At 33.8% G+C, this 19,584-nt stretch overlaps 2 protein-coding genes across 2 annotated transcripts; one reads left to right on the forward strand and one right to left on the reverse strand.

The window, feature by feature from the left end:
* Nucleotides 1–757: 757 nt before the first annotated feature.
* On the forward strand, nucleotides 758–3,680 carry LOC109101225 (regulator of G-protein signaling 4-like). Its single transcript, XM_042726080.1, has 5 exons — nucleotides 758–911; nucleotides 1,212–1,340; nucleotides 1,601–1,662; nucleotides 2,349–2,512; nucleotides 2,609–3,680. Exons 1-5 carry the CDS (start codon nucleotides 868–870, stop codon nucleotides 2,855–2,857), a joined length of 648 nt encoding a protein of 215 aa, XP_042582014.1. The 5' UTR covers nucleotides 758–867; the 3' UTR covers nucleotides 2,858–3,680.
* A 7,213-nt stretch (nucleotides 3,681–10,893) lies between these two features.
* LOC109058048 (regulator of G-protein signaling 5-like) lies at nucleotides 10,894–19,145 on the reverse strand. The gene is made up of 5 exons (XM_042726081.1): nucleotides 18,992–19,145; nucleotides 17,590–17,703; nucleotides 15,998–16,059; nucleotides 14,114–14,280; nucleotides 10,894–12,717 (listed from the first exon to the last, which is right to left on the reverse strand). The coding sequence occupies exons 1-5, from the start codon at nucleotides 19,033–19,035 to the stop codon at nucleotides 12,556–12,558; spliced, it is 549 nt and encodes a 182-aa protein (XP_042582015.1). The 5' UTR covers nucleotides 19,036–19,145; the 3' UTR covers nucleotides 10,894–12,555.
* Nucleotides 19,146–19,584: the final 439 nt, after the last annotated feature.

Genomic DNA, 19,584 nt, shown 5'->3' on the forward strand with positions numbered 1-19,584 from the left:
AAATATTTGACAACTTAGAGAACGTTGTTTTTGTGACCTTAGGGGCTGCATGGTGTCATGGAGGTCAGTCAAAGAGTTCAAATACATTTTGGACTGTTATTGTTTGTTCAGAACGCTCTAGTGAATAAAGGCAATATTATGACATTTTCAGTCAAACATGAAAAACATGACATTTGAAGATGAAATGATTTGCATTGAAAAATAAAAACTAAAAAATTAAAGAGATTTTTATACCAATAGGATGGAAATATATATTCAGGCTTGTGTAACAAGTCTAAAGAATGCACACTATATGGGTAAAAAAATAAAATAAAAATATATACATTTACATTTATAGCTACATAAATTACAGTTAACCACTATTCTACTACATTTCAAATTTATTATGAATTTTGGCTTCTGGATGCAAGAAATCATACCTGTCAAGTTTTTTAAATAATTACATTTTATTTTATTTTATTTTATTTTATTTTATTTTATTTTATTTTATTTTATTTTATTTTATTTTATTTTATTTTATTTTTTATTGGACACGTGAACATAAAAAAGCCCAAAAGCAAATAAAGCATGTAAAACGTGCAGGAAAAGTACAGTACACCACAAAAACCCCATCACATGTTTACTATACATCCCTAATTGATCTAAGTACAACAAACTTCTTTCCTTTAATAAACTTTGGAATTTACCTTGGTTTTGCATCTGCTTTGTTTGTGCCTCTGCTGTGATTGGCTAGCTGTTGTGTTGTGAGGGCTGGGGCTGCATAAAAGCACAGTTGTAGGAGGAGACAGCATTGAGATTGTGAGGACCTGCGTTGTGACACTCAAGACTCTTTTCTCTAGTGTTGGATTTGTATTACGCACCAGCATCATGTGTAAAGGGCTCGCTGCCCTCCCAGCAACATGCTTGAAAAGGTATGAACTACCTTACTGGAAATTATTGGTGATATTCTTATTTTTAGTTCAAAGTTCAAAATGATATATGTTTTCATACTCTGTATACTCTGAAGTAGACTAAGAGCAAAGCAAAGCAATGTAATATATTACAATTTGTTCTGAGTAATGTTTTTTTCATGCCTGTGACATATTAGAAGCAGTTGATTATTTAACAGAAAATATAAGTTCCTCAAAACCAGCTTTTGTTTTTCATAATTGTTTATGTAACTGATTCTCTAAAGCCAAAAGATTAATTTAATTATATGTTTTCTCCAACAGCGCCAAAGACATAAAGCATAAGATTGGCTTCCTGCTTCAAAAGCCAGATCCACCTAAAGAGCAGAAGTCTCTGAAGGAGAAGGAGAAGGAGAAAGAGAAGGAGAAAGCAAAGGTCACTGTGGTGAACAGGTAAGGTTGGTCCAACAAAGCTTACATATTATATTATATTATATTATATTATATTATATTATATTATATTATATTATATTATATATTATATTATATTATATTATATTATATTATATTATATTAATATTTTATAATTTATATTAAGATATTTTGTATTTTGATATTACAGTATTTAAACATTATTGAAGCTAATCTGATATTATTTAAATTTACAGTAGCATTTATATATTTTGTTTATTAATTCTTTCCTCTGATTCTAGAGTTCCTCTTGCTGAAATTGAGAAATGGAAAACATCTTTTAACAACCTGATCAAAAATGAAGGTAAGTGTCAAGATTATTTAGTTATGCAATAAAAAAATAAATAAAAAAAATTCAACCATCCTGATCAAATCTTAGAAACCAGCATGTGTTAATGATGAGCAGGCTGCAGCATAGTAATGATTTAATGAGAAAGCCTGAGACTTCTGCACTGACCCTTATTTATTTGGCCTTGTATTTGCTGACAAAGAGCCCTTGGCCTCATTAAAGTCTCTGTTAAAGGAGACTACGTTCTGTCAGTCTGATAGGCCAAGACCATATTTTTCTCACGCCCCAGAGTGTATGCTACGTGTCCGCAGACTGCACTGGTGGCCCCTGAAGAGCTTGAGTGTTCTGTTCTGGTGGGCTACAGGGGTCATCAACCACTAGGACAGTCTTTAGAGAATCCCCCCAGACTCAAAGTCCTGGCCTCTTCATTCCAAAACCTCCTCAGCATCCGCTCCCTAGGAATAATGAGTTCAAATGGAGATTTGAATGTCTTCAGGCCAGGGATATTATAATAGTCACCTAAAACTAAAAAACTACAATAAAAGATCACTATATTATATTATATTATATTATATTATATTATATTATATTATATTATATTATATTATATTATATTATATTATATTATATTATATTGAATATTTAATGCAATTGAATATTTTTTCAGTATATTGAGTCTCACTGAAATTCTTTCCTTTCAGATGGTCGGAAGGCTTTTACTTCCTTTTTACAGTCCGAGTACAGTCAGGAGAACATTGAATTCTGGGAAGCCTGTGAGGATTTCAAGCAGACATCAGTTGACAAGATGAATGTGAAAGCTAGAAAGATATTTGAGCGATACGTTGAAGCCGATTCCCCTAGCGAGGTGAGAGCGCTGCTTGACTGGAGTATACAGTATCTATTCCCTTATCACATCTAAAATGTACTCATAAATCTCCATTTTTTTTTATTTTTTTTTTAGGTGAATTTGGATTCGGCCACCAGAGAACTCACTAGAAAGAATCTGGAAATGTGTGATGCATCCTGTTTTGAGGAGGCTCAGAGTAAAATCTTCACGCTTATGGAAAAGGACTCGTACAGGCGCTTCCTGAAATCCAAACTGTTCCTGGAACTGTCTCAACCTCTGTTGGACAACAAACCCTGTAGTTTAGAGAAGAAAGGAAAGCGTCACATTTCTGACCGCAGTCAGTGCTTGCCTAGTTATGCCTAAGCAAACCATCTCCTCCTAGATGAACAAAGAATATTAGGAACTTTGCCATAATGTGAGTTCAACTCATTTGGCTTTGTAAAGCTTGTTCATGTTTATGAGTATAAAGGTGGAGTTCATTAGATGGTTCAGTCATTGTGATTGTAACACTTTTAGCTTTGCAGCAGCATTGAAAGTGTGTAGTTAATCACTGCATGATGGTCATGTTCTGAACGGGTTTTGTGCAGGCAATGTTTTTACCATCAACAGAAATAACCTGCATCTACTCTTCAACCTTGAAATTCCATTGAATTGGCTTTGGGAAAACAGTACACCTGTGATGTAGTTTACAACTAAATGACTGTTACAGACAGAAATAGATTTTTGCTTCGGATTTTATTTGAGCTCTGATGAGAATAGGACCATTAACATCACTAATAACCAACTTTATTCTCTTCACACTTGTAATGTTATGTAATCCGTATATTTATATATGTTTATGTATAAGCTCTTTTAACTTCAGAGGTGATGTATGTTCTTTCTACTTAAAATGTGAAATTTACAGCATTTTCTTTTTGTATTGGCCACTCTTCACAATCCACAAAATGACAAGTGAATGTGATGAATGTGCATGTGCAATATATATCCTGTCACTGCCAATGATTTACAATGCGTTCCACAGTGAAACCGTCTTGGCTTTAAGGCAGACATTACATATCAAACCACAAATGCTCCTGTTTGAATAAACGGCCAAATGTGAATTGTTTACATATTTGTTTACTGGTTCCATATTTATTTGTGTCATATTCATGAATAAAATGACATCATAAAATTCAAATGGTCTCATATTAGTAGACTCAACTGCTAATTTTACTTTTTAAAACAAAATGCAATTGATTTATTCTTAAGATTTTTTATACCCATTTATATTTAAATGAAGGGTTCATATACTGTATATAAAAGCATATATATATATATACATACATATATATATATATATATATATATATACATACGTATATATATATATATATATATGTATATATATATATATATATATATATATATACACACACACACACACACATATATAGAGAGAACAAAAAGAGTAAATTTTAGATACTATTTAAAACCTAAAAACAAAATTGGGTAGTCAACCATTCATATATCTTCAGAAAATAATTAATTGTAAGTTAATAAGTAAATAAAATAGTTTCTTAAAACCAATAAGTACTTTTTTTTAAAGTTACTATTTAAATTACGAAATACATTTGGTTACTTTCTATATTTCCTTACTGAATGCAGAATCTTGAAAGTTTTTTTTTTTTTTTTTACGCTTCATGTCAATAACCATTATCTCTCAAAACACGATAATGAGCACCCATGTAGCTTGAGTGTGACGTAATTGAGGATTGCAGTGCGTTGTATGTGGATGTTTAGGACATTGAGTGAAAGAGTACAGGAAGTTCAGATATCTCAAAAACTATAAGTTCTCTCATGGGTATTTCTCAGATATTCATAAAATTACAGAGGCCATTAGAAATCATGTAGCAAGACTCAACTGTCCTTTTCAGTAAAATTACTTATTGACTCTTTATATTGACACATTCATCAAGTATCCTATTCGTAGCTACACCAGAAAGAATTTGTTCAATATTTCTCCACTGATAAAGAATGATTTAAAAACAGAGATTACCTCTGCAAAGTCAATGTGACCTAGCACACATGCAAGCACATGATTTTAATTAAGAGTGTTTTTAAGATGTTTGAAATATTGCGAGAGAACAGTCAATACTCTTTGAATATATGGACTATATTATCCAGTCTCATCTCATCTCTCATCATGTTTAAAACAATGCAGAGAGATTTTGTAAAAAGTGCGCAAAGAGGCTGAGCTGGAGCGAGTGCAAGATGAATACAGGATGGGAACATTCAGTTCTGATGTCTTTTGTGCCTTTTGAAGTAGGAAACAGAGAAAATCTAGGGATGTTAACAAATGATGTGACACTTCAAAAGCGTAATACATTCAAATGAAAGCATAAACACAAATGGAGTAATGAGTGAAAAGTATTAATATAAAGTATTGCTGTATATCTCACACAGAGCTGTAGGGTACAAAGGAAAAGTTTTTCAAAGTGTATGATGATTGAAAACATGATTGATGAAGCAACTGTGAAAAGAAATGATCAAAGAAGCTTTGCTGAAAATCATTTCAAAATAAAGGCAATGAAGGGGGCTTTTACCCCCACATTCCGGATATCAAAAAAATCTGGACCCCCCAGGGAAAGTGTGGCACAAATGTTATAAAATAGTAGCTTATAGAGACAAAATTAACATAGGACAAGATTTCTGAATAAAATAATCAAAGAAATATGGGAAATAACAACTTTAGCAAACGATGAACCATGTACAGCTCATTCTGCACGTTCTTTATTGGAACAAAAAACATTTTCCTGCTTTTAGTAACCAGACAATGTGTAGGCCATTCAACAGCTACAATGCTGAAGGCATGTTTCGGAAATGACTCTCGATTGTGTTTGTCACAGTCGCTGAGCCCACTTTCCACATGCTTCAAAACAAATCTGTTTCTTCTCACTTATGGAAAACAATTTGTTTAAGAATCGGCATCCTCCATCTTCCTCCCCTGTCAACTATATAGTATTTCTAGTGGTGTTTTTAAGCAGATTGGATCTTGTGCTAAATAAGTGTCCCACTTCAAAATATTTGATTGATTAGTGAAAAACCAATGATTTTATTATTTCGAACAAAAATGAAAACCAAAAGACTCAATTTATAACAGTAATAATATACTACTTGTGCATATTTGCCTAAATAAATAAATATATAAATAAATAAAAATGCTACAGGGCTAATTTATTAAAAACAAATATTTTAAATGTATAGTTATATGCCCTATACTGTGTGCCAAAAATATAAATGTTATAAACAGCACTTTTCACATAATAAAAAAGGAACACAGTTTGAAAGCAGCAGGACGGGGTAAAAATCACAAAAATCAAAAGTACAAAATAAGTGTCAACTTGTCAGAGGTAGAAGGTGACAAGTTGCTCTATAGGAAACACACTCAATCACCCAAAAACAAAATCAAACACACACACACACACACACACGCACGCACGCACGCACGCACGCACACACACACACACACACACACACACACACACACACACACACACACACACACACAATAATTCTGTTTATATAAATGTTTAAAATTAAAAAAATATATATAATTGCATCAATTTTAAGGTAGATTGTTATTATTATTATTATTATTATTATTATTATTTAATTTAAAAAGGAAAATTTTGTGACCACATGGATAAGTCATGTTTTGCAGAGCATAGCAACAAAGTGTTGTTTAGAAAAATGTTGTGGTGGTGCTTGTTTTAATTTGGTGTTTTGGAGAGAAAATATTTTCAAAAGGGCCTTTTTACCCCGAGGGGCTTTCAGCCCCTGTGCTTTCTGTTCAATTAAATTCAGCACAAAGGAACATGCTAGTAAAATTGAGATGTTGCTGATGACTTTGAGATAAGGGCATTATGGAGATTGCCATTACCATCAAAGTTATTTTGACAATCTAGCTTATAATATAATAGGTAAGCATTTCACAAAGTTACTCAAGTCCCATTATGTGCTCACATTTGATAAAAACAACCTACAAAAACAATCCAACATCCATCTGCATAGCTGTTTTACATTCCCAAAAGAAATGTGTGGCTTCTCAGCACCCCTCGTCTACACTTGACTTGTTTTGCCTTTGCCCGCAGTTCCAGAGGAGCAAATGAGTGTCTGGTAGAGCAGAGAACAGGCTGTTTTTCTTGACCAATTTATCTCTTTCTCTCTGTGTTCTCTGTTCTGTGTTCTCTGTTTCGTGGCAGGATCTTGCTGCAGGACAGCAGGCTGCTCATTATGGCTCAGCACAGGACTTGATGTAATTACACTCTGCTCTGGCGCTTCAGGTGCTGCAGTGCCTGTTTGATCATTGTTATTGAAGTGGGCACCGTTTGAAATAGCAGACACATACACACAGAACAGCAATGAACTTGCTTGAACCAAAAATGAATGAGCCATATTTGTATTCTGCATCTGAAAATGTATTTATCAGGTAACTCTAGAGGCCGAATTAACCGAGTTGGTTTTCAGTGCACTGATTAAACAACTCTAGGCCAGTTTAGGTGCTATTGGTGCAGGTATAGTGCTTTCCAAAGCTATTTAAATGAAGCTGTGTAAGAAATAGAGAAAGAAACAATCATACGTATAAATGGAGGAAGAAAGAAAAAAAGAAAGATCTGAGAATATCTGAGAAAAAATAATCAGAACTGTGAGGGGTAAAAAAAAAAAAGGCTAAACTGTGAGATAAAGTCACAGTAACCTTGCTTATGTATGTATGTAGTGGTGCCCAACCCAATCCCATAATGCACCACAATATGAAGTGTTTAACTCATGTTGCCATCTACTACACAGGGAATCAGAAGAGAGACACAACCATTGTCATTGAAATTTCTGGTGCATAAAACTATATCAAATTATAAAAGTCTAAAACTCAAATTATAAAAGTCTAAAAAAAGAATACTTTAGGTACTTATATGTAGTTTTAGGACTTCCGGTTTCGACATTACATGTAGCATGCTTTTTATGACAGGTCTGCAAAAATTTTATAGAACTTTGTCAAAAGATCTCTTTAGTAGTTGTTAAGGTTAATGTGCTTTTAAAACAACTGTATGTAGTTACATGTATTTATGCGACTTTGGAGCCACCTACAGTTAAGTCAGCGGAACTCACTGTTGTGAATATGTTTGGTAATTACAGTGGATTGCTGTACACGTGCGTTTGTTGCTACCATAAAGCAATCCTCTATTTTATGGGGAAATTCGTTCCCGCTTACCTTGCACTCTCCTAGAAAAGAAGTCAGTGTACCAACAGAATTATTCTGAATCTGATATTTCAAGGTAAAAAAACCTTAAATACAGTTGCTTTAATAAAGTTTATTAATAAAGTTCTTTGACTTTAGAGTACTAATATGTACCATTTAGGGGTACAGTAAATAAAGTGAAAAGATGTAGCTTTTTACTTTGGGGCATTGTAGGGACAGCTTTGTCCTTTTTTTTTTCTGAGAGCATACGGTATGAAATGCATTAAGGAAATAGCTGCATCAATATAATAACATTGTTTTGGATTTTTGGGTGTTTGCTGAAAAAAAAAAAAACTGTTTTATAAGCCAAACTTACTTATGAAATGCATTAAGGAAATAGCTGCATCAATATAATAACATTGTTTTGGATTTTTGGGTGTTTGCTGAAAGAAAACAACAACTGTTATATAAGCCAAACTTACCATTTCAGTATTTAGATTTCCTAAAATTTACATTCACCTATTGTAAATCTTGGTAGCCATCAAAACACTGCAAATTCACAGCTGTCTCTTTAATAAGAGCGGTCTGGTTTTACTACACAAATGACCATATGAAGTGAGTATTCAGAGAGCATTATCTCTCCTTCCATCTGAGCCCTGCACAGTCATTATCTGGTTTTTGGTTTCTGGTTTTGTTTTTGTGTGTACGGGCCACATTTGTTTCCATTTGTGTGTATGCGCAAATAGCAGGAACAGCATTATTGTGCCATAAGGGCATGATTAGCATTCTGGTCCACACACACACACACACAAACACACACACACACACACACACACACACACACACACACCTTGTACCTTGTATAGCTGCAGCTCAAACTGTCGTAAGACTGGTGTTAACACCTGGATAAGATTTTATATGTTTTATATGTTTGGCCCTGGTATGGAAAGAAGCGGGACTGTTGTACATAGTTTCAGCACTGAGGTAACACCACCACAGTTGTGTCGAATGAACACTGCCATAAAAAGAAAATTGGCATGTGAATGGACAGACTATTTGTGAATGCATATACAGATATACAGTGGCCATAAAAAGTATTTGAACACATAATATATGAATATAAATAATGCATCTCATAATTTTGGACTGCAGTTATAGCTGATCAAATGCACATTATTATTCTTTAGCTTGGGTTAAACTAATTAATTTTACTTGGTTGGAAAAGCAGCTATGCTAATTATGTCTCTATTTGTTTCTCTGTTTTGCAGAGAACTAGGATTTACTAACTGCAGTTAAGCTTCAGTCTGGATCCAGAACACCTGAGAAGAGATGATGCCAACCCCTCAGAGGACCTCAGATCATGCTAACCCTGAAACAACATACAGAACTACCACATTTTGCTATAAGTTTGACTGCATCATATAATAATTGCTGTTAATAGTGTTCATCGTCTGTTTGATTATGTCTTTAATTGATTTTTCCTTACATTTTTGCCATATGAACATAATCTGACAGTTACCACTGATAAGCTACTACTAAATATTGTAGAAACTTAATTTTCTGTAAAGTTGCTTTGATTGTAAAAAGTGCTATACAAATAAATTTCAATCGAATTTAATTGAATCAGTCAACATTGAGTCCAATAGGTTAAACACAATTGCAAAAATATCGCAGAAAAGTAAATTTAGCACAGGGAAAATAATAATTTGTTTGCAAATGTGATATTTTTTGTTGGGGTTATTTTTTTTTTTTATCTAAGGGGGGCACCATTTTCAACTAAAATGTGTTTTGGCCATTCATTTACATGACAACAGCGCTAGGGGGTCTGAAAATGCAAACTTCTGAAAATGTTTAAAAGTGCAAGTTTCTGCAAACAATACCATTATCATCTCTGTGTTAACTAGAAAACATGAATTTGTGTTCAGTCCTAAGGTATGTGCATAATATTTCTTTCCAAAGTGACATTGTCCATTACCGACCTGGCATGCATAATACAGTGATTTTAGCTGTTTTTGTGGATCTGTGTGAGTGGGGATTCTTTTGACAACATTGTCATCTATATGTGAAACAAAAATGCAAAGGAAACATTCCTGTTTTTAGTTCTTTGTTTAGCACTTTGTCATGGAAATATAAATAATACAAATACATTTAGAGTGTCCAAATACTATTTTGGTCCACTCACTGTATGTGATTTTGTACTTTTTCACTGGCTTAATTTAATATTCTGATTAGCCTTCTTGTCATAACATAATGTTCGAAAGGATTTAACCTTGTTAAAGTGGAGATTAATTGGATGCCTGCATTTGCTGTTTAAATGAAATGAATTATGTTCTTGTATGTCTTTGATAAAAGCAGCATAACAAAAACAATTTAATTAAGAACAGTTTTGCTGATCTTGACCTATAGTCTGCACAAAGCAAAATGGAGATGCTCTTTTGTTTGGCATTTATCAAAAGGGTGCCTTTTTGATGCAACTCAGTAATGGTTGAAGAAATATGTTTTTTTTAGTTCCACCAGTACACAAGGGGTTTAACCCCCAGTCACGAGTCATACGTCTATTTCTAGGAATGAGAGTGGTAATGAATGTGAACATCTTTGCGTCTGACATTGTTTATTTTGGCAACCTCTCACCGCCCATCTGCTTCATTTCAATTTTCCACCTCCCTCTTCCTCTGTCTTTCTTCTGATGTCTTTCTATTCTTCACACTGATCCACTCATCATATCATGGTTGTGTAAATAAAACACTTTGGCCGAGTGGCTAAATGAAATAGACGAGAGAGCTTGCTGTACAGGAAGTCTGGAAACAGTTGCATTATTATTTAAATTTGGAATTTTAACAACGTTCTCAGATATGACTGAAATTGCATGCTTACCGAGTACCATTAAGCAATGTTGAATAATTCCATGATGATTCAAAACAATTATAATATAGAGGAGGAAACAAAAGCTTGACTTTAAAGTGTCTAAATTACTTCTGTACAATCACAAGCCTTGCTTGTTAAGAAAAAATAATTACAAATTCGGGCCTCATATATATATATATTATAAATAACAGAAAGGACACACTGTTATCTTAGTACTTTTTACCTTGAAGATCAAACATACAGACAAGCAATCTTAAAGATAATAAATTAAAATAATTCATAAATGGCTGATGTGTACATCTGAAAATAAATAAATAAATAAATCTTCAGAACTTTAATGTGATTATGGATTTTATATGATCAACTACACACATACATGCATATAGTTTAATGCAGATTTCTCATATATGCAAGGTACTCTGTCAGTCCTTACTGACAATTTTGACAAAAGTTCTGTATGTTTTTAAGCCAATGTTATAATTTTCAAAGATTATTTAAAAATTTAACTAAATTGTAACTAATTCTTGAATTCATTTAATTTCTCTTTAATTTACTTTTTATGTTGGTGATGCCTAGTTATTGCTAGCCATATTAAACTAAACCTGTCCTGCAGTGAACTAATAATTTGCTTTTTTTTTTCTTGGAACATCAGTAAGGACTTCTGAAAGCACCTACCACTGCTCATTTATGAATGAATGTTATTAGATTTAGTGACATAGCTACACACAGTATAATAAAGAAACATGCAAGAGTATACGTGTCTGTGAAACACACTTAAAATAAAAACATGCAAAAAAACACTGAATATCACACATGTGGGTTACATATATTTGATATGCCTTTCTGTCTGCAATAACTTTACTTGCGACTCACGACTGGCTGCAGATGCTAAGAGCAAATAATTGATGTTAACTTCAATAACATTTTGCAGCAATCATTCTTGTTTAGAGTATAATAGTTTATAGGTCTTACAGTATGTATATATTTATGGTACTGTGATAAATGGTTGCTGTAGAAAGTCAGAAAAAACACTCGGATGTTTTGGGTTTCCATGACTTAATCTAAATGTGTTCTGCTTTTAAAGTGGCATGGGAATAAACATTGCCTTTAGAAGAAAAAACAATGTGCCCAGTGCTTTATAGAGATTCACCTCCCACTTGATATTCCCATCTTAGCAACTTTCAATAGCGGTAACCCAAACAACAAGTTCCCACAGACTGGAGTGCATCTTAACATGTCACACTTTTTTTCTTTTTTTTTTTTTTTTTAGCTTTGACTTATAGTGAAGCTTTCAATACTAAGTGTGTTGTTTCCCCGTGATTTCCATTGGTTTACCATTTGGGCATTTTAATGTTAACACAGACATTTCCAAGAAAAAGCCCACACTCTCCCGTTCCCATTTCCCATCCTCTTCTTTCCCTTGTTGAACATGCTGCTTAGATGCTCGGGTCAGAACGTCCTCATCAAAAGTACATGAAACACTTATGCACTTATCCATAAATTACAAGTAGGGATCAGTTTTAGTCTTTATTTAGTCTACAGGAGTCAGAAAAGAGTGTGACTCCAATTAATAGGACATATACTGTATACAAGATTTTAAGAGGCGCTTCAAATCCTTGCCATTTTGCACTTGTACAAATTAAATGTTTGCTAATGACAAATCACACTTTTATAAGGAGCAATACTGTGTCTTAAACCCTAATCAACTTCTTTTCTTGAAGTTCTTGACTTTGACATTCAGAGCACTGGGCAGGAATCACATTGTTAAGATGTTCTTGTTAGCAGTGGACCAGTTTAGTCAGCTGCAGGGAGACATTGCAAGCGTTCCCGATGTTTTCCCCTTCCACCAACTGTGGTATCGTTTAATGAGCTTTAGAGATTTGTCAAAAAAGTGTGCATTAAAGACTTTGAGTAAAAATGATTTCTGTGACACAAATTTGTGACCAAAGTGATAAGTCTCCCTGCAGCTGGACAAGTCAGTTTACTTGAGGAGTTCCTGGTACTGCTCAGACCGCAGGAACCGACCGAAGGAGTCTTTCTCCATCAGGGTGTAGATCCGGCTCTGAGCCAGCTCGAAGGTGGAGGGAGAAAGATCCACCAGGTTCCTCAGAGTCACATCTTTGGTGCAGTGGTCGATGTTCACCTAAAAGCATGATATTGGTGATAAGGAGGAAGTGTGTAAAAGTCACTCACAAAATGCTTCAAATTGGCCAAAGATAATGAGTAAGAAATACATTATTTCAATTCTGACAGTTTCTCAGCACTCTAGGGGGGCTGAGGAGCAGTCAGTCTTCCAGAACGAAGTCATCCAATTTGACTGATTCCCTGCAGTTTTTTAAGAATACAGGCTTGATTAGAGAATTGTATTCTTTTTTATTTGATTTTTTTTTAACTAAATATCATCATGACCACATCAGTTTCCTTACATTACCTGATATAGAAAAATGCCTCAGAAGCCTTTGAGCTGTGTTATTAATTACATTTTGAATTTTTCCATTTGATTTGAATATGTTTTTATTATTACTTGTTTATATTTAAATGTATTTAGATTTTGGTTTGTTTTATTGTAATAATTTTGTAATAAAATTGAATGAACAGAGCTAAAAAAAATTACATAACTACAAATATTGATGCGGAAACAATCACAGAATTAGAAAAAAGTTATATATAAAATGGCAATGAGATTCTGTTTGCATTTCATTGATTTTAAAAATCGTTATGATCGCTAAGAAACAAATGGCTGTTACATTTATCAAGGTTTGCATGTGTGTGTTCTCTAATGGCTGTTACATAACTATACTTTAAACCTTAGCACACGGCTGTGCAAACATCCTGATACAAACATTTTTTTTTTTTTACATAACGATTGTTTACTAAATTCTTTTTAGACCTTTAAGAACCTTATTGGTTTAAAAGTGGGATTTATTGGCACAGGGTTAGAACCTACAACCTTTTGGCTATTAGAACAATTTTATGAAATGACCTGGCAAATACTCAAGTGGAAAACTGGATCTTCATTAGTTATATCTAGCCTATGGTGCTGAAATATCAAATAAAAAATAACCAGCAATCATGTAGTTAAAACAATATGCCTAAAATGCTTTATGCAAGCTAATGTTGACCTAAAAAAATAACTTGAAGGAGCGATACCTCAATGGAAATCTATGGTAATGTGGAGCTTTGATAACCTTCTCAATGTCCTAAAGTTCAATTTATTATATATATAATCAAATATATATTATTTATATAATCAAAGCTCATTTAACTAAAAAAACAAAAAACAAAATAGATACTCCATCATTTTCAAGTTTTTTTATAGCTCCTTGGGGACATTTAGGGGGGAGAACATTGGCCTCCACGTTTATACAGTGATCTAAACAGCTGATATGAAACAAATTTCACAGGAGATGAATAACGGGTCTGATGGAGAACTGCTTCCTTCTACCTCTGAAGCACTGTACCTTTTATCTGAACTGTAAATCTAAGTGTGATTACCATGGAAAAAAATCAACAAAAAATCAATGGCAAAACAAACAAACCTCTTTGGGCCCACCGGTCTGAATGAAGTCCTCATAAATCTTCTTAGCTTTGATGGCCATTTTCAGGGGGGACTTGGTCTTCTTGAAGTCCTCACAAGCCTCCCAGAATTCAATATTCTCCTCGCTGAACTCAGATCTGAGGAAGCTCTTGAAGGTGGCCAGGCCATCTATGGAATTAAAAATGTGGAAAAGCTATTAGAGCGAGTACAGCTCTGTGTGTTCTTTTTGTGCTAATGTGTTGGTGACACGCTGCCACTGGAGTCCCCGTTCTCACCAGCTCTTAACATCCTTATCCAAACATTACCGCCGTGCACGCCTAGGGCACACAGCCCTTAATGCAATCCCTCATGAGTCCATGTTGTATAACAGCATGTGGTATTCAAGTACTCCATGATTCACCTCTGTGGATCAATCAATGGAATTATTCACTATTCAGTGCAGAATTAAATTACAACTGCAATTGTTTGTGTGGGAATGATTCTAACAAACAGTGGTAAAAAGAAAATTAATTTCAGAGCACATAATAGAGGTGTTTTAGTGTCAACAAAAGAAATGGTGTTATATTTGAATAAAAAAATATATATAATGCAGTATGGACTGATTACGCTAATCTGCAAACAATCCACTCTGAAATAAAATGAACACATTTTCCAAGGTAAATTGTTATAATTAAACACAACAAACTGGCCTTGAAACAAATAATTAAATGAATAACAAAGATTTGTTTTCCCTACTATAACTGACTAATTCAGCCCTTCTGTGGAGACAAAGGATCTTTTTTGACATTTTGTTTATTTATAGGTTTGCTTGTGTTTGTTTTTTTGTAAAGAACCAACAACGAATCAGAAAATGGGTTTTACAATGATAAAGAAGAGTTTGATCATTTACTGAATACACTTTAAAGCTGGACTACAGAAGCAATCGTTGTTCAGACTCTGTTCTTCTGTACCTATGCAGATTCACAAAGCAAAGGCTTATTTAATCCAAGAATGATAACTTTAATGATAAATATGTTAGTGTTCACAGCAACAGATGACAACATTCTTGTTTTGCTGTCTGCTGCTTTGAATGCTCAAACGCTTTAAAGTTATTCTTCTGTTATCATTATAGTTGTGCTGCAGGCTCTTCTTTTGAAATGATTTTTAAAACTTGTTGTCTTTGGTGTGAACAGGCCTTAGCATACAATAATAATTTATATTCTGAGCAATCAAATTCAAGGTTTACCTCATTTGCATATGGAAAATATTTTCTGGCTACTATGGCAGTAAATGTTTTGGATATATCTCTTATAGGATTTTTTTTCTTTTCTTTGCAATCTTGCATTAGATTCATCCATGGAGAAGATCAACCTTGCAATTTTTGTTTCAACCACAGGTGATGATAGAGAGGCCAAAGTTATGTACATTAGTGCAGCTTTAATTTCAATAAGGATGGTCACAGAATTAGGTGTGTGCATTTCTATATTTAGAATAAGCAAAATCTAAAAAAAAGCAAAAAGTTTTCTAGTAGTTATAATTAACTCTACATGAAAACACTAAAAGTCTATACTGTAAGTCATTCAGAAAATTTTTGCTTACGTATGTACAGTATGTGTGTCAGAAAGAATCTTATTTTTTATAGATATAAACTACTGTTAGGAACATTCTCGCAGATGTGTAGCTTGTAAAGTTTAATGTGTCTGTTCAAGCACAAGCTGTTTACGCATACCGAATCAAGTGCATCAGTGCAACCACTAGACTTTTAGAGGTTCTAAACTGACAAATATAAACAAAGTTTTAAAATGTGTTTTACATACCCAACTGATAAACTAAACCTTCGTGCCTGGAAGAACTTTCAAGATGCAAAATGCAACCGAATGGCCATTAAGATAAACATCATACTTACAGCTGTTGGAAAGGACCTTATCAAGGGACTCACGCCACTGGGCTGCTTCTTCAGGTGTGGGTCTGAACAAAACAAGCAGATTTCTTCACTTAGTTGTATTACCCAACAAGCTGTATCCATACACAATAATTGGTATAATAGTTTATGTGGTCTAGAAATATGATATATGAAATAAATAAAGGGCATTTTTAGCAATATATGCACTTACTGTTCAGTAAAACCAAAAAAAGTTCTAATTTTATTTTATTTCCACATCTCTTGTATAACAGGTTTTATCCAAGTCTTTCGTCCTAACTTGATTACTGATGTACCTGTGTTTTCTATGCACATCTCATCTTGTGATTGGGATATTTCATTTAGTTTTTTTATTCTGCCTAAAAAAATACAACCCTATTAACAACATTTGCATAAGGCATTATGTAAGTAAAAGGGAGCAGAAGTGGTCTGCAAATGTTTTTACGGTCAATTTGGACACAATTTTCATTATAAACAGACTCTTGCAGTTTTCCATTACAGGATGTACTAACTAATTTTTTTTTCTCTCTGACTCCCTTGCTCTCTACTCTTCAGCCCTTTTCTCTACATGTCCACCTTTTAGTGATGTCTGATAATCTGTGTAATTATGGGTATTAATAGATGAATAGGTAGTTAATGTGCTCTATTCTCATGCTTTTTTATGAATTCACATTGAACATTGCTTCTTTACTGTAGCTTCCCAAGTAAGAACCTCGTAATTTTCAAGTTAGAATACTTGAATAGAGCCGAATACTTAAAAATAGACAAGCTTCTAATTGATGGGGGTAATTAGTGACATATCATATATAAAACCCACTTAAATTTCTATTTATGTGTTAAAACATGGTGTACAGCAGCATTTAACTACAAAGACATAAAATATATTGCAGGAACTATAGTAATGCACCCTGAAGAAGGCTTGTTAGTCAAAATGTGCTTTAAAAATGACATTTAGCTACTCAATGGCCTGTGGAATAAAGTTTTTTTTATTTGTTTTCCCCGACAACATGAGTATGTTGGATTTAGAGTGGATTTACCATTTTGTCCAGTAAGCACCAGTGGTTACCAATTTGGAGACCCTTGAGACACTTCAAAATAGAGCTGAACTGAGCTTCCGAAATGTTCTGTTTGCACTTAAAGGTGGAAAGCATCTCAGGATGACTATTTAAAAATATCAAACCATCCTCCTTTAAACATTATGGTGGATGATTTCCACCATTTCAGTTGAATGATTTCCACCTGAAAACACCAGACAAACATCCTGAAGTGATTTGCACCTTTAAACATCATGGTTGATGATTTCCACCATTTAAGGTGGACAGTTTCCACCTGAAAACATAAAACAATCATCCTGAGATTTCCACCTTTAAGTGCAAACAGAACAATTTAGAAAAGGTCGATTTAGCTCTTTAGAAACTTATGAATGGTGACATGCATTTAAGGGAGCTTTTTGTATACTTGGACTTTTTGGTCTAAATGAGCATGTGAGGCATGTGAGGAGACACATGCAGAGTTGAAGTCGTCATCCGTAAGGAAAAGAAAAAAAAGAGAGAGGAAGTATAACATCAGGAACTCACTTCTGAAGCTTCTCTGGTTTCTTCTCAGGCTTTTCTTGGTAGGGGATAATAAGGTCGATGGAATTCTCTGGCTTCTGAAGCAGAGTTCCCAATTTAGTCTTGATCTCCTTAGCCCTGAAGACAGCACAAACACAAATCATACAGATGTCCATTAGCGCTTTTAACATACACTAATAACTGATTAATGTTATGTCTGATTTGAATTTCAAAATAAATGTTGAGGATATTTCCAAAGTGTACAGCATACCTGTCAACAGATTGTATAATATCAGACTAGCGTCATTTCTTTTCTTCTCTCAAAGTACACATTGTTTTTCAGAGAATGCTAATTTGTTTATTTTAGACTTTTTATCCTTTTGCACGTCAGCTATAGAAAGCTTTTATTATTGACCTGTACAGCTGTCATCAGTACAGTTATAACCACATTTTGACAGTACATGTTGAAGGTGTTCAATTCACACTTATTCAGAACTATTTCACACTCTCTGCAGTTAAAAGCAGATGCGATATCCTTTTGTAAGTTTATTTTTTTGACAAAAAACAAAAACACTTATTCCTCCCAGATGACTGTGGATGAAGTGACGTCAACAAACTTGGTGATTTGTTGAGGTTTCATGAACATCTTGCTGCCACAGACAGATCTACTGCTCCAGAAATACTGACGTCAATGCACACATTTCTCAGCTTAAAAGCACTTATATTCAAATTACGATTTTATGGTTCAATTATATAATGATACATTATGAACCACCTCATGTTGCCATCTTAAAACTGCCTTTCTGATGTACAAATACACTTTTCAGAAGTACTTTGGGCCCTGGGCCAAGAATTAGGACCAAAGAACAGCGATAAACGTATGTTTACACAATGAATGAGCCAATTTTTTGATCAGAAAATGGCTCAATAGTCACAATAAATGACCTCATTGCTATACTTAAAGTCTGTTCTCAGGAACTATGCTCCAAATCTTGTTATGAACAGAACTTAACAATGTTAAGGGTGTTCTGGTAATATTATCCTTTTGGTAATATTGAGGAATCTGGATGTTTTCAGAAGATTTTTTTTTTTTTTTATGTATCTAAAAGGAAAATAAGATAAACGTAAAATGTACTGTACAATACAACAGATACAATCCTTTAGTTTCTATAAAATTTACATTGGATAAATGAAAATGTTAAACCAATAGATAACTCTTAATCGCCATATAATGAATAAAGTCTTCCCATATACAATGATCAACACTCACAGCTAAACTTCATACAAAACACCATACAGACTTCCCAGCTGCTCCAGAACAAAGCACTAATTCCCAAAGGAGACTGTCAACCGACTTATCTAGATAACATATCGTGGGGTAAATTTTAAGTTAATCCATGATGCTAAGACTCTTTGAAGATCTTACCTTTCCAGACATGTCTGGGGCAGGGCAGCTAATCCCTTACACATTTTCTGCTGTTCACTTTAGGTTTGCACAGTTAGTCCACCACCATGAGTTGTTGTCTGCTCTCTCTCTTTAAAAAGCTGTCGTCCTGCTTCCCTCTATTATATGGAGAAAGTCTGCTGGCTCAAAGCCAACAACTGAAGAGCCAATCAAGTCCTGGCTTGCAATTACAATCGGAGCTGAGGGAGCTCTGGAGATGATCAACACAAGAGAGGAAATTTTAAACTTGCCAAAACACTGAAACATCAGTACATAACACTTTAGATCTATATCTATGCCTAGTAACAGACAATTCAACCAGTTATTACTATAGAAACATAAAAAAGTAAAATTAAAGTAAAGTAAATTAAAGTAAAAAGTAAATTTAGATACACTTTATTTGAAGGTGTCCTTGTTACAGTGTAATTACAATACTGAGTAATGTTAATTAACTATATGCGTTTACTATATCATTAGGGTTAGGATTAGGGTTTGGTTTTGGGTTACTAGTATGCAATTATGTAAAATTTATTGTTATTATAATAGTAAGTGCATGTAACATGTAAAAAGGACAC

Source organism: Cyprinus carpio, chromosome B6, assembly GCF_018340385.1.
Source record: "Cyprinus carpio isolate SPL01 chromosome B6, ASM1834038v1, whole genome shotgun sequence".
Taxonomy (NCBI): domain Eukaryota; kingdom Metazoa; phylum Chordata; class Actinopteri; order Cypriniformes; family Cyprinidae; genus Cyprinus; species Cyprinus carpio.

Coding starts and splice junctions, on each gene's coding strand:
- LOC109101225 (XM_042726080.1), top strand. CDS start 868: ATGTGTAAAGGGCTCGCTGCCCTCCCAGCAACATGCTTGAAAAG. Junction 1,341..1,600: donor AAGGTCACTGTGGTGAACAG/GTAAGGTTGGTC, acceptor CTCTGATTCTAG/AGTTCCTCTTGCTGAAATTG. Junction 1,663..2,348: donor CAACCTGATCAAAAATGAAG/GTAAGTGTCAAG, acceptor CTTTCCTTTCAG/ATGGTCGGAAGGCTTTTACT.
- LOC109058048 (XM_042726081.1), bottom strand. CDS start 19,035: ATGTGTAAGGGATTAGCTGCCCTGCCCCAGACATGTCTGGAAAG. Junction 16,060..17,589: donor AAACCAGAGAAGCTTCAGAA/GTGAGTTCCTGA, acceptor TGTTTTGTTCAG/ACCCACACCTGAAGAAGCAG. Junction 12,718..14,113: donor AGACCGGTGGGCCCAAAGAG/GTTTGTTTGTTT, acceptor TCATGCTTTTAG/GTGAACATCGACCACTGCAC.